The sequence below is a fragment of the Sturnus vulgaris genome, chromosome Z (genome assembly GCF_052056855.1).
Source record: "Sturnus vulgaris isolate bStuVul1 chromosome Z, bStuVul1.hap1, whole genome shotgun sequence".
NCBI classification, from domain to species: Eukaryota; Metazoa; Chordata; class Aves; order Passeriformes; family Sturnidae; genus Sturnus; species Sturnus vulgaris.
Window position 1 is genome coordinate 22,619,497 of NC_142283.1, and position 15,402 is coordinate 22,634,898.

The 15,402-nt window shown below is 36.6% G+C and overlaps 1 protein-coding gene across 17 annotated transcripts in view; it reads left to right on the forward strand.

Annotated features, from left to right (window-relative positions):
- CSNK1G3 (casein kinase 1 gamma 3) overlaps positions 1-15,402 on the forward strand; it is a 73,851-nt gene that overhangs the window by 38,242 nt on the left and 20,207 nt on the right. For all 17 annotated transcript variants that reach the window (XR_015799546.1, XR_015799547.1, XR_015799548.1 and 14 more), the window contains 2 exons: positions 4,818-4,966; positions 6,202-6,436. Coding sequence is in view for 14 of the 17 variants with exons in the window: in XM_088156671.1 (XP_088012797.1) it covers positions 4,818-4,966; positions 6,202-6,436 (384 nt within the window). In the remaining 3 variants the exon portion in view is untranslated. The remainder of the gene's footprint in view (positions 1-4,817; positions 4,967-6,201; positions 6,437-15,402) is intronic.

A 15,402-nucleotide genomic window follows, 5' to 3' on the forward strand; every position in this document is an offset into this window, starting at 1 on the left:
TTGAGTGGCAGGCATTATTATGCTGGGGAATAAACAATAAGCAGTTAGTTGAAGTGCTTGGTAATCACTATTAAGTATAAAAATCCAAATATGCAGGTGATCTTAGAAAATAAAGCTCTAAACTTAATTTAAGAATGTAGTATTAGAGCACTTAAACTGAATCAAATATCAAATCTCTTGACAGATGAGGAATCTGTTCATAAGCGCTCTTAATTTGTGTACTGACTTCTGCTGCAGTTGTGTTGTGAATTGTTTGGGGAGAACTGCCTCGGTTTTGAGTTTTTGCTGATATGCTTCCTTTAATAGGAAGGTTGAGGTGCTCAGTTATTAATGTGAATATGCTAATACTTAGTTTTATGTGAAAAAATGATAATACCTAATTTATTTTTTAAGTGTAGTCCAACAAAAATTATAAACATGTCCCTTGAAGTTTTTCTTGTTTTATGCCAATTCTTTTCTAGGATTTAGCTTAAGGACATGTACAGGAGTTTCAGAATTTAAAGCAGTTTTTCCCCTTAAAATAAGTGCAAGAGATCTGCTAAGAATGGCAGCTGCATAATAGAGTTACATGATAATGCTTCTGAGAAACAGAAGTTACTGGCCATAGGAAGCCTGGTTGTATGCAAGAATGTATATTGGTTTTGTATTGTTACATCACACAGATTTCAGAGATTGTGGGTGTTGTGAGACATACAATAGATAGCTGTAATTGTGAAAGGAAGCTTGATAATACAGTTCCCTGAATAAAGTGAATGTTAGATAAATGGAAATTTGATTTGATAATGATTACAATAAAATACATCTCTAATTCTGTTTTAGTAGTGTAAATAACTAAAGAAGATTTTTTTTCCTTTGAAATAGATACAATTTTATTACTGTTTCTTCTTTTTGCAAACATGTTCCAAATGTAGTCTAGGTGTTGTGGTGATAGAGTGTCTCATTCTACGTTTAGAGTTTTGTAGTTTGTGGCTGATCATGATTTCTGTAGCATTAAGCTGTGTTTCCAGAGACTGTGTGACCTTCTGTGTATGCTGCTTTGGTTTAAGTCAGGGCACATTATCCTGAGTTTTATAATCACTTCCTTTGAGAGGATTCAAACCAGATTCAGTAGACTAACTAGGGAATACTTGTGTTTGTGGCAGTTTGTTGATTTGTATCCTTGACAAGAGAACCGGTATGAATGTGCTGTGAAAGACAACTGTTACTGCAAATCTTACAACTAGTTTAAAGGATATGGCTTGTGTTCAATGAATTGCCACATAGGGAAATTAACACTTCAGATAATAGGCAGTGGGGTGTAGGAAGCTGAATACACGACACCAGGATCTGCAAGAGCAGTCTTGAGTATTTTACTGGCATTTATGTATCTGATTTAACAGACTCTAAGCAATAGGATATAACGCAGATACCATCAGTCTTTTTCTTGACCGGTTTAGAGAAAGCTCTAAAAGGAAATTGATACTACAAGAAGCTGAAAAACACTGGAAAGCTACTTACTAGCTTAATAGCTTTACAAATTCAGACTGTATTGTATGGAGATACAGCACAAAATTAAGTCAGTAATGGATGAGGTTAAATGCCAATGGTATTGCTATTGACCTGTGGGTTACATATTCCTTTGGCTGTCTCTGCTGCCTGTTTATCAAGTTATTTTTTTTCCTGAATGAGACCACACACATACAAGCTATGATGTAATATCTGTGTCAAAGCAAATAGATGGATTTTTTCCTTAAGATATAAGCGTGTATTTGTGCTAGTCATATATATTCCTCTAGATAACTGGAGTTAACAGCAGTCTCAAGCTTAAATCAGGTTTAGTGATGAAGTTCTTGAAAAAGACAATGAACAAGATGGATAATGATCCCTAAGCAGAAATCGTTTAGTATTTTCTTTATTTTAAAGAGGTTTGGCAGATACAGTTTAATCTACTAGTAATGTTTTCTTTATTCTAATATTTTTATCCTTTCGTCATTGTAGAGGAAGTCAGATCTGTCAGGTTTAAAAGCTTTCTGGACATCGAGTGAAAATTAAACAGTATAATCCATAATAAATCTAAATAACTGGTTTGGTGGCTCTGCTTGTCCCCCGTCTCCCTTCCCAGTGGACAATCAAGTACTTTTGAAGTGCTTGGACTTGATTTTGGAGACCAGAGGTGTACAGCAGTAATGTTTTAGGTGGATAATGAAAGTTAACTTTTATAGAAGAAATAGGCATACAAGTGATGTTCAAATTTCCAAGTCAAGACTTCTGTGATCTTCTTCAAGAGTAAAATTGAATTAAAATCATACTGGCTTAAAATAGATTTACATAAAATACTGGCATAAAATAGATTTATGACAGGGTGGTCACCTAAGTGTTGTAGATTGCTTTAGTCGATTGAGCCCATTCAAATGAAAGCATTTTATTTGTCAACAAGTATAAATATCTAGGGATACGCAAATATGACTTGTACCTAAAAAGAGCATTCTATTTTCAGAGTTTTAAACCTAGAAAGGGAAGGTGTTTAATGTTAAAGTAACTCAGTGGGAGTATGTGAATCTACTTTTTTGGCCATAAGCAAGTTTCTTCAATGGAAGAGAAGGAAGTTATATGTAACTTCTAGTGACGTTTGTGTGACAAGCATTGAGTTCTGCTTGTAATTGGGGAGGGGTACTACTTTTTAAAAGGGATTTTTGAGGATGGGGAGAAGATCTGTCAAGGTACTAGAAAGGATTGAATGGTAATCAAATTAATTATTAACCAAGAAACCTAAGACAAATGACTTCTTTAAATTCACAGCAAGATAACTGGGATGAATCTTAAAAACTCAAGTATTTCCTTCTTTTGTTCTTCAGTCATTTGAGCTAGAGTAATTCAAAATGGAAATAAAATGCATCCTCTTAATTGGTAATAAGTATTGGAATATCTTGTCAACACAACAGGAGTTTCTTAAATTTCTAAAAATCAGAGTTTCTTTGTTTTTAACTTGAACAATATCTCTTAAAGGTTTATGTAAGAGAGCTTACATTTATCTCTCTGGGAGAGAAAGCCTCATATACGTTTTTATTAGTAGTATGTTGCTTTCTGACTTCTGAAGATTTAGAGATGGGAAGAAGGAATTTTAGTAGCAGAATGATACTTGCTTATTGCTTTTAAGCAGAACGGCTAAGAGTGTTTGATTAAGAACCAAAGCCCCTAACTTCTAGTACTTTGAACTGTTATTATCAAATTATTTTATCAACATAGGTAATTTTAGACAGGATGCTTCATATGCATTGCAGAAGTTATTACATGTTAAACACAATTTTGGGACGTTTTGTAATTCTCATCTAATCAGAAAATCAAGTGTTTTAGGTATCCATCTGGTAATTCAGGATGATATTTTTAAATTGAAAAACACTATCTCGTACCATATTCTGATACAGGGTGTAATAGGGTCAATGCTGCTTCATTAATGGCATTAAGCTACTCCTGTGGAGTCATTCTGAAGTAGGTATGATTATGCATTTTAAGTATATTAGAGATGGGTGTGATGATACATATCAAAAAACAAATTGTAGCTCAAGTCTTCTGAAAACTGAACAGTTGAACGGGATTTTTGGGTTTATTCTTTAAATATTTTGACTTGTAGGGAAAGGGGTTAGTGAAAAACCTCTTAAAAATGGTGCATTCGTTTGATGTTAATTTTGCTAAAACAGTATTTTTAATTTTCTTTTTTCCCAAAACTGTAGTGAATACAATTACAAATTTGTGCCCTCAATGTGCCCCTACAGTAAGGTACGAAAAATTGAAGGCTTTATGTACTTCACAAGACACTCAGAGTTAGAATTACAGTTGACCTATAGAGAATGAAGGTGAAATCCAGTGTTTCATTAAGGTGTTCTGAAAATAGGTTTGGTCCTTCTGTGTAGTGCAGTATGGTAACATTGGACAATGTAGAAAAAGCTCTCATAAAAAGAACACATTTTCAGAGTATTAAATATTTGGAATAAATGAAACAGAGGATATGTACTGAAGAATGAGAAAACCAAAAATCTGGAATAACTAGCTTCCTTAAATAAACAAAATTCTGCTGAATGAGGAGGGTGTCCTGTGCATGTGAAAAAGTACAAGATGAGTAGAAACACTGATATCCAGTTATTTTTAATTAAATAGACAGGCAGTGCCTGTTGCACAAAAAGGAGGAAGTAAAATTGGATCATAAGGCTTTAACTATTTATATATGAAAACTTCTGGATTGCCTGTCTTCCTAAGGCAGGTGTTCATTTAAAACTATGAAGTCCAGACTGAATGCATCATTAAACTCTTGGGTTAATTAATCTCTCTTTGATTTTTAAAAGTTTTTTCTCTAGATAATAAGGTAGCTTTATTCCTAAAGGTAGGAATAGCCTTAATTTAAAAAGTTTAATTTAAGTGTATTGTTTTGTACAAGATCTTGCTTAAGCCTTTCTTCATAGCATTTAAAAACCCTGTTTCAGTTTGTGATTACAAAACTTAATAGAGAGGTTCTAGTTTTAATTGTTTATAAAAGTCTTGATATCTTTCCCAAGTCAAATATATATTAGTTTAATTACATATTTGTAATAATTTTTCATTAAATGTTTTATGATTAATTATAGTCATTAAATAGTAAATAATAATTTCATTAAATATTTTGTTGTTATCTTCAGTATTTCTGTTGTGTCTTTTACCTGTAGTTTTCATGAGGTTTATTTTTGCTTTTATGTGAAAAATGTCTTTTTAACTTAAGATCAACTCAAAATTGGGTGGGAATTTTATTGCTATACTTGTTAATCTTATTTAACCTCTTATCATTACTTTGTAATTTTATTTTACAGATGGAATACCTCAGGTTTATTATTTTGGCCCATGTGGCAAATATAATGCTATGGTGCTAGAACTACTTGGACCTAGTCTGGAAGATTTATTTGACTTGTGTGGTAGGACATTTTCTCTTAAAACCGTTCTTATGATAGCCATACAGTTGGTAAGTAGAATAGATGTTAATTTGAGTGTTCACTAGAATAATTAAACCAGTCTTCAGTGGATTAAATGCTTACTTAGGAGATTTGCACTTCTCATGTTTTAAATTGGTGTTGGTGGTATTTGAAATGTCTGTGATACAGTTGAAGCAGAAATACTCTTACATTACTTTCATTTACTTTGTTCCAGTTTTTCGAGTCAGTTCATGAATGTAATTACTTGTGGCTTCTGGGTTTTCATCACAACCTAAATCATAAATTTTAGTTCAACATACTCTTTCAAAGAAGAAAATCTTAAAGAAAGGAAAGTAATTTTAGCCCACACAACCAGTTGTATTATGGGACTCCTAAATAATATAAATATCTATTACCTGGGCATTCTTATAAGAAAGGAAACAAACAAATTAAAGATTACCCAAATCCTTCCAGAAATTATAACACACAATTATTAATGAAGAATTATTCTCTTTTTTGAAGATTTCCTTATTTGGTTCTGACTTAAAGGTGGGTGGAAGTGGAAGGAAGGACAATTGAGGCTATGCATGTCTACCAGACTTCCACTTCCATAATAGTGATACTTTTACCTGTGATGGTTAAAAATAGGTGTTTAAAACATGACTGTAATTGTGTAACAGGCTTCCAACTACAGACATAGAGACACATTGAACTTATTTACAGCCAGAATGACCAAGTTCTTTTTTTAAATGCTCAAATCCTCACAAGTCCAAAGATCAGCTGTATTTAATACTTCCTGTTCCTTTCTGAATATGGAGATCTTGATAGAAAGCAGTCCAGCTAAAAGGTACTTTATATGCATAGTGATGAACATTTAGTGCTTCTCTCATGTATATCTTTAATATGTAATAGATCTACATCAAATTTTGTTGCCTACTGCTTGATGATGTAATTTCTGGTTTTACTTTTAATCTACACAAAACATATTTGTGCTGGCTGCTTTGAGAGATGGAAACTTCTGTTATGTACAAGATTCATGACTAATGTCCAGTGTGAAAGTTTCCAATGTGCCAATTGGTGTATCTGCTTTGGAAAAGTGTACAATTTTTATTGACTTTAACTGGGAGATACGTTGTTAAGAACAATTGGTCTTAGGATATTAGGAGGGGTGGTCTCTTCTACTTATAAAGCCAATATAAGATATTTAGATTCTAACATATTTTAATGTGGCAATCTGAAGCTTAAACCAAACTCCCTTGTCTATTTTTCTTTTCTTTGATTGAAGATTTCTCGTATGGAGTATGTCCATTCAAAGAACTTGATATACAGAGATGTAAAACCTGAGAACTTCTTAATAGGACGACCTGGAAACAAAACTCAACAAATTATTCACATTATAGACTTTGGTTTGGCAAAGGAATACGTAGATCCAGAAACAAAGAAGCACATACCATATCGGGAACACAAGAGTCTTACAGGAACTGCTAGATACATGAGTATAAATACACATTTAGGAAAAGGTATGTGTGCTTTTTAGGTACAGAAACAGCTGTGATAAACCATAAACCATCTTGCTTTCAAGTTACAGCTTTTCTCAATCATAGTCATTAAGAACTGCAACTGTTGTGTATTGTACAAAATATAGTTTGTCCTTATGGAAATACTGTTCATGGGAATGACCTTTTTTGAATTTCTAATTGTCATGATCATGTCTTGGGAATCGTCCTCTTTGTCAGCTATCCTTAAAAGAAAGATGAGCTGTATCTTTTTGTAGCATAATACCTTCACAGTATAAGTATACCATGGCAGAGTGAAGTTTCCAGGAAATAGGTGTGTTTATGAAATACAGAAAAGTCAATAGGTTGCAATAACATGGGTTTTCAATGCTTCCTTGCTTTTCTGATCTCTTTGAAATGTGTCATAAAATAATAAAGTAGCTTAGAGATAATGCCATCATTTTTATGGTGCTTACACTGTTAATAAGGCTTTGTCGGAGGTGTTAAAGGTTATGCCAGAAAGCTAAAGAAATTACAAGATGTATATAAATATGAAAGTTGCTATTATTGAATTAATAAATTCACCATGAAAAAGGGCGAAGCACTCAGATCTTTGTTTATTCCAGCTATAGAGATTCTAGAAAACAATTAGTTTTGAATTTGTGTAAGACAGCTGCTTCTCATGCATGCTAATCAATTAGGTTACTCTTTGAATTGGTCGTAAAAATGTTGCACAATACTTACAGTTTAACAGTAAGTATAAGTGTTAATACAGCAAATGAGAAATCAATCTCGCTTCTCAGAGAGGAATAAGGTGCTTTATCAATAAAGCAGACCCCCGGAATCACTTAGGTTGGAGAATCCTTAAGGTCATCAAGTCCAGCTGTTAACCCAGCACTGCCAAATCCACCATTAAATCATGTCCCTAAGCACCACATCTACAAGGCTTTTAACATACCTCTGGAAATAGTGACTCAATCACTTCCCTGGGCAGTTTGTTGCAATGCTTGAGAGCCCTTCTGGTGAAGCAAATGTTCCCAATATCCAGTCTAAACTTTCCTGTAGCACAACATGAGGTTTTTCCTATTGTCCTAGTCCTTGTTCCTTGGGAGAAGAGGCCAACCCCCATCTGGCTACACCCTCTTTTCAGGGGTTTGTAGAGTGAGAAGCTCTCCCCTCAACCTCATTTTCTGAACACCCTCAGGTCTGTCAGCTGCTCCTCATAGGGTCTGTGCTCTGGACTCTTCACCAGGTTTGTTGCTTCTTAGTGGGCATACTCCAGACCCTCAAGTGTAGGGTTTGAGCTTTCTAAATCTAACTTTTGAAACTCAGGTTCTTCAGATAAAAGAAGCATTTGCTATATTTTTCAGGCATGAGTGTTGATGTCAGCTTAGGGTGACTGTTAAGTTTTTGACACTGGGCTTTCATGTCCGCTAGGCAGAATAGACTTAGGATTATTATAAAATTTTCAACAGTGGCATAACAACTTTTAAAATCAAATAAATTTTTTATTCCTCCTTAAATAAGAAGATTGCCCCCAAACATTTTAAGAAAAGTAAACCAAAATATAAAAATGGTAATTACTTGAAGAACAAACTGAATTTTGATTTCATGTCTGATATTAACACAGGATGTGTTTATTTTTTCTAATGGTAACTTGTTCAATCATAGAATGGTTTGGGTTGGAAAGGACCTTAAAAATAATCAATTCTGACCTGCTTGCCACAGGCTGCGGCACCAGGTTGCTCAAAGCTCCATCCAACTTTGCCTTGGACACTTCCGGAAATTACACATCCACAGCTTTTCTAGGCAGTGTGTTTCAGTGTCTTGCCACTTTTGCACTGAAGAATGTCTCCTGAACATTTAAGTTAAACTTACTGTCTATCAGTATAAAACCACTAGTCCTTGTCCTGTCACTACATGTCCTTGTAAAAAGTCCCTCCATAGCTTTCTTGCAGGCTCCCTTTGAGTACTGGAAGATGCTGTAATGTCTCCCTGAAGCCTTCACTTCTCCAGGCTGAACAGTGCCAACTCTCAGATTGCATTCATAGGAGGAGCACTGCCTGAATGTCTTCATGGACTTGATGAGGGCATGTCCTTCTTATCTTGGGGACCCCAGAACTGGATGCTGCCCTACAGGTTGCACCAGTGCATAGCAGAGATATAAGAATCCCCTCCCTTTCTCTACTGGCCACACTGTTCTGGATGCAGCTCAGGACACATTTGGCTTTCTGGGCTGTAAGTGCACATTTTGGGGTCATGTCCTGCCTCTCATCCACCAGCATGCATCAGTCCTTCTCAGGGTTGCCCTCCTTTCTCTGCCCAGCCTGTATTTGTCCTTGGGGTTGCCCTTACCCAGGTTCAGGTTCTTGCACTTTTCTTTGTTGAAGTTCATATTCACATAGGCCCACCTCCCAAGCCTGTCCAAGTCCCCCTGTGGCAGCCCCTCCCTCCAGCATGTCGACAGCACCACGCAGCCAGATGTCATTGGCAGGCTCTTGATCTCACTCTCCATGACTCCAGCCAAGGTGTTACCCAGTACGACCCTTCAGGAACTGGTCTCCACTTGAACATGGAGTTGTTGACCACAGCTTACGGTGTGACAACTCAGCCAATTCCTTATCCACTTGTTTCATCTGTCAAATCAGTGTCTCTCCAGTTCAGAGACAAGGATAGCCTGTGTTACAGTGTCAAATGCTTTGCAGGTATCCAGATAGATCTGACCTATAGAGAGTAGTCCTTCATTTTGCCAGTCCCTGCCCTTGTCTTCTGTGGCAGGAGTGATGTGACTGGAATACATGCCAGAGAAGACGAGGCAAAAAAGTAATTACAAAAAGGTAATTTTTTGCCTCAGCTTTCTCCATATCCCAGGTCTCCTGTTTCTTTCCGGAGAGTTTTTTTCCGAGTTTTCCTTTTGTCACCAACTTACTTATAGAAGCTCTTCTTGTTGCCCTTGACATCCCTGGCCACAATTAATCCTATCAGGGCTTCAGCTTTCTTAAGCTGATGTCTGGCTGATCAGACTATTTCTCTTTATACCTCCCAGCCTACATGTCCTGGCTTCCCTTCTCTGTATGCTTGTTCTTTTATCTTTGGATTCATCCAGGAGTTCACTCTTCATCCATGCAGGCTTTCTCATGGTATTTGCTTGACTTTGTAGGAAGGTATTGCTCCTGGACTTGGAGGAATTCATACTTGAATATTAACCAGCTTTCTTAGGGCCCTGTTTCCCTGCAGAACTTTATCTAATGGTACTCTGCCAAGCAGATCCCTGAAGTGGCCAAGTTGCATCTGCTGAAATTCAGGGTAGTGAGCTTTCTTTTGCTCCTTTTTCACTGCCTTCAGGATCTCAAACTCCTGCTTTTCATGAGCACTGCAGCCAAGGCTGCCCTTGAGCTCCACATTCCCTACGAGACTCTCCTTGTTGGTGAGAACAACCTCCAGCATGGCACATCTCCTTTTTAGCTGGTCTGTCACTTGGAGAAGGAAATTACTATCAAGGATAACTTACTGGATTGCTGATGCCTTGCTGTCTTGTCACTCCAAGAGATACCAGAGTGATTGAAGTCCCCCATGAGGACCAGGACTTGCGAACATGAGGTGGTTCCTGTGTATCGGAAGTCAGCTGTTACAAATGAGTGTTTGAGATTGCTTAAAAAATCGTCAGCGAGGGTATCAGTAAAAACCTGATTTAATACTAAGCAACAGCACAACAAAGTTCTTTGCAAGATTCACTGTGCTACTCACTAGTACACCAAGGAAAAAGGGAAAAAACCCAACAAAATCTAGTCAAAACAGAAATGAACTGACAGCTGTCTAGGGCTAGGTGTGTGTGACAAGTGGCAAAAGGACAGTGGGGGCAAGAATAAAAAGGAATACAGCCTGAAAGCTTATCAGCACTCAAAATTATTTAACCTTAGCTTACACCTTAACTTATACTTTAAACTTAACAATTCAACATAGGAATAGCACTTAACAGCATTTAACCTTACTTACAGGCCTAATTTACTTTGATATCCAAGATACTCGAACATCTAAGAGAGGAGCATTCCTCCCAGAATTTGCTGTAGCGTGTATGTATGTTTATGCACTCAGAATCAGTGCAAGGTAGCTGTGAAAAATTGCACTCAAAGGCAATGAAATACTCTGGGTGCTTTTGCATTTCTTCATTGTGCAAAGAGATGAGCTTCAAGGAGGGGAGCATTGGCCCATGATCCCTTTTTGTTCAGCAGTCTTCTGAGTACAGCAAACTTGAGAGTTCATGTGCTGTGAGAGGTCCCGCTCAGAAAGAGGTTGCTGCTTACAGCTGCTGCAGTCCAGAAGAGCTCAAAGGCTCTCATTTTAGACCACTGTTAACAGGGTTGCAAGAGTGGGCTTTAGTCATAATAATGTTTCAGCTTGGCCACAGTGTGTGTTGGCACACTGCCTTTGAAAGTGTGAGAGCAGGGATGTTATGCTATGCAAGAAAGAAGAACAGTTTCCAAGGCTGTTCATAAAGAAAACATGAGCTTGTTAGACCCTAGGTGTTCCTGGGAGCAGAGTGTCTGATAAAGTCAAGGAAAGCTGAGCCCAGGTGCTGCTTGTCAAGCTGAGACCTAATCAACTTTTTTCAGATCACAATGTGGCCTGGAAGGAGTGGAGGAGAGATGCACCACCACAAGGACTCAGCTGCTCAGTCTTCCTGGTTGGGGGGCCTGTGGCCACCTAACCCTGCCCTCACATTAATCCTTTCTCAATAGCTCTTGGCCAGCTCCTCGTCCATCCCCAGACAAAACACCATGCACTCAGCTGGCTGTTACTATGGAGGGTGACACTGCCTCCTGGTTTCTCTTGCCTCTCCTTCCTAAAGAGCCTGAATTGTTCCATTCCAACAGTTGTTTTATGTTCTGTGATATTCCTCTAAAAATGTAGTATATTTTTAAATTCGTGGAGTGAGATGTACTGAAGGTCCTCAAGCTCTGTGTTTGTGGAGACAATGGCATATAGGATACAGTTCGTTCTGAAAATAGTGGTAATTAGACAATTTTTAGGGTAGTATTTTTAGTTTGTAGATAATTTCTTGAGCTGCTTGAATGGTCTGACAGCTTGTAAAAAAAATGTTTTCAGTAAAGAGGGAGACTCTCAGGTTCACATTCTCTTATAAGTTACTTTTGAATGTCTCTATTGAATTGTAACTTTATCTGTTATTGCATATGAGTAAGTAAGGATGTTGCCCTTGAATCAAAAGTATGTTTTAGGATCCATAGAATTTAAGACTATCGTAACAAACGTATAGCTAGTAGAAAGACTTTAAATGTGTAATCAAAACTTGCTCAAAATCACCAAAGCCCACTCTTTTAAGGTTATATAGGAAATACATAATTACTGAACATCCTGTAGACAATAATCTTTTGTTTCAGAAGAGACATTTGATCAAGGATTTCTGATAGTTTTGTGCCAAGCTGGGAGTTTGTATATGGAATAGAAGGTATTTTGTCTATATGAAGAATAATGTGGCTTTATTCAGAGAGCAGGAAATACAAATGCTCTGCAGCCCTTACTAGGATGTAGCTGGTGCTCTACCTTTCAATAAGATAATTTCTCTTAGGGATAAAATTACTCTGTGCTTCTTCTCCAGTTCACTTCATTTTCAGGAAGGGAAAGTGAGATTCCAGAAAGTCTAGATTCTGACTGGGAGGTTAATGAAAACAAAAATCTGCATCTATAAAAGTCCTGCAATTTTCTATGTGTGCTGGATATGTAAATTGGTAATTATTCTGGGATTTCCCTAAATTCAGAAGAACAGTGTGTTAACATGTTGTCTAAGTTGTTTGGCTACAGAAAGTATAGTCACATGGAATTATAACTTACTCTAATCTGGCCATCCGTAATGGTCTCCGGGGAACTACCCATATCCTTGATTGTATTGGTATTTTCATGATAGTGCTTAATTATTGCAGAGGCAGAGGTTAGTTGTTGTACAACGAATGCTTGAAACTCTTCCAGGAATGAAGCAAGTCTACTCTTAATATGAATAGAAAGGTGAAATGAAGCCAATTTCTTTAAAGAAGTGCTTATCCTCAAACAAAACTTGGAGAGCCCCATTCTTACCTCTAGTACATGTACTTTCTTGTGACAACTATCATAGGTTCTTGATTTGGAATTGCTTTTGTAGGGGCCAGGCTCCTTTTTAATCTAAACCATCCACAAATAATTCTGTATTGGATATTAATAAACTTCTTACTGCAAGAACAATAAACATTTGATCCTAAAATTTTATTAGCCTAAATCCTGAAGTTTTTCGAGTAGCTAAAAAAAAAAACAACCAACCCTTCTGCATTTGTAGTAGATTTTTGTAGTGATGGCTCTACAGGACATGCAGCAACTTTTACTTGTCATTGGCCCAGTGATGCAGGATGAAGTCTTTCCTAGACCTGGGTTCCCCTCTAGGAAGTTCAGTGTTGTCCTTCTCATACTCACTGAATTATCTATGGACTTCAGGACAGAATTTTAGCTGTCTTAGATAAACACTTTTCCCTGTGTAAGTTAACCTTATAAATCCACAGTTATATGAAACGGTGCCTCTAATAAAACCAATAAATAACTCTTTGCACTCTTAATTAAAGATATAAATGAAAATAAGTTTTGTTTTTTTTTATTTTCAGTCTATATTGTTCTTAAGACTACAGCATGGCATACAGTGTGATAAAATTATATGATAAAATTGGCATGCAACTTCTTTTTTATGAACCAGATCCATTAACTTCAGGATTCATTATTTTGTTCAGGAAAAAAGGCTTTTCCCTTATATTATTAAATGAAATCCAGTCATTTTTAGTAAGGCTACAGGCTCTGGATTTCAAATTTATTTTTATTAAACTTTAGTAACTGACAGTTCAAGCTAGGTAATTACTTCCCATCTGCGTATCTAACGATGTCCTGTTCTTGTTAATACTGTGTCTTCTGATCCAAATAGATAATATCTTTCTACTGCTAGAAAGAATCAATACCTAAACTTTCTTTAGGGAGCTGGATGCTTAGTAAAGACTGAATGTCTGTTGTTTAAACTGTGTTATGGTTACTTAATTGTTTATGCTAAAAAAAATAATTTCTGGGGATAGCCTGCTGACAGCCTGTTTGAACTGAGATACTTGTCTGTAGTTTATGAGCTAAATAAAAAATATTAGTTTATTACCAATTTAGGTAGCTTCAGATGATCTCTTTGAGAGAGAGGAAACCATGTGCCCTAAAGGTTTGTTATGTATTTGTTATGATTGTATTATCTTTTAGGCAACTTATCCTCTCAGTCTCATTAAAATGGGATACAATAGGATCCTTATACATCAGCAGCCTTTCCTCCAGGTGATGCTTGAAATCCTTTTATCTTCCAGCTAGTCCACTGGCTTCCAGATATTTTTTTTCCTGGTTTTGGGTGTCCTTCTTTGAATAATAGCAATATTGTCTTTGGGTTTCCTGCTTCTCAAGGTGATCTTGAAAATTTCCATGGGAAAGGATATTTGACTACTGTTTCTTAATTACTCCAGAGTGATCAGTGAAGAACTTGTGTGGATTCTAAATAACAATCTCTGTCACCCAAATTAAAACAAACACAAAATCCTTTCCCACAGCATGTTTTTGAGGGCATTGTAAATTTCAGTGTTCTATCGTAGTTCCCCGAGAAATTTCTGTTGTGCTACAGAAATATAACCAACAGTGCCCATCTTATAAAAAAAACCAAAAAACAACCAAACAAAACCTCAGCAAAATAACACTTCAAAATGCCTTAATTTGAAATAATAAAGATGACAAGTTTCATAGATAGACTGTCTGAAAAGGAGCAATTGCCTCAATAAGGTGCTATTAATTTGATTGGTTTTTTTAAAGGAGAAAATGTTAATTTTTCATTAGCATAATTTGTAGGACTTAATTGAAAGAGAGGACTTACTGTCCCTTAGGAAAGACCAAATGGAGCTTTCCAGTAACTTTTTGTGGGCCTTACCCTAGTGTTACCCATAGATGGACCATCTTTTGCACACTTGTAACATTCCTGTATGCTTTGCTACCGTCTTAGCACTCATCTGCCTTATATGAAATGTGCTGCATTGCACAAGATGTTTGTCAGAAGCGCTACCCCTGAAGTACTGATTTTCTGCATGTTCACCCACCACATAAAGAACACAGGATTTCTGCCAGCACCTGTACCTAATGTTGCTTTCACATACTGAAACATGTCATGCATAGAGCCCTGCAACTTACTCCTGCTTACTTCTTAACTGAGGAGATTGTATCAGGATAGCATGTGGTCAGCAAGTGGGATGTTGGAGGGTTGGCAGAGAAATTCAGATAGGACCATGTTGTCTGGAGGGCTCTCACTGTGAGACAAGTGGCAGCATTGGACAACAAGAGTGGAGAAGTGAATACAAACAGGAAGAGTGTTGGCAAGGGAATTGGAAACATGGAAATGAGTGAAGGAGAAATGGCTGAAACAACTTTTTATGGCTGGCAGATATGTGATGAAGTGAGATGTAGCCTACATGTTACCACCATCCCTTTTTTTTTGGTATTTTCTTACTCATTTGATAATATGTGTTTATTCAGTGTTCAGATGAGAAGATAGGGCCAGAAAACAGAGTAGTAAGTGCATTGTTCTATTTATATGAAAATTAAAAATTGTTCTTCAGATGCAATATGTTTATGGCAGTATTATGTGTTGATCAGATCAGAGCCAGGTTGGATTTGTTGACTTTGCTGTGTTTGAAAAATCAAATTTTTTTTCATTTACTTTCCTGCTCCATTTCTCTTGTCATCAAAGCATAGTGATTTTGTTTTTTGAAATACTGAGTAGAAACAATGTTAATACTTTGTTTTTCTTTCTTGTGTCAGAGAGAAAGCCAAATTTAGAATTAAATATTGCCTCTTACTACAGTACATAATACAATGTATAACATTTCTTTCAACAACAATACGGAATGAAGTCAGGTGGAAATGAAAAGATTTGTTTTCCTCTAGTA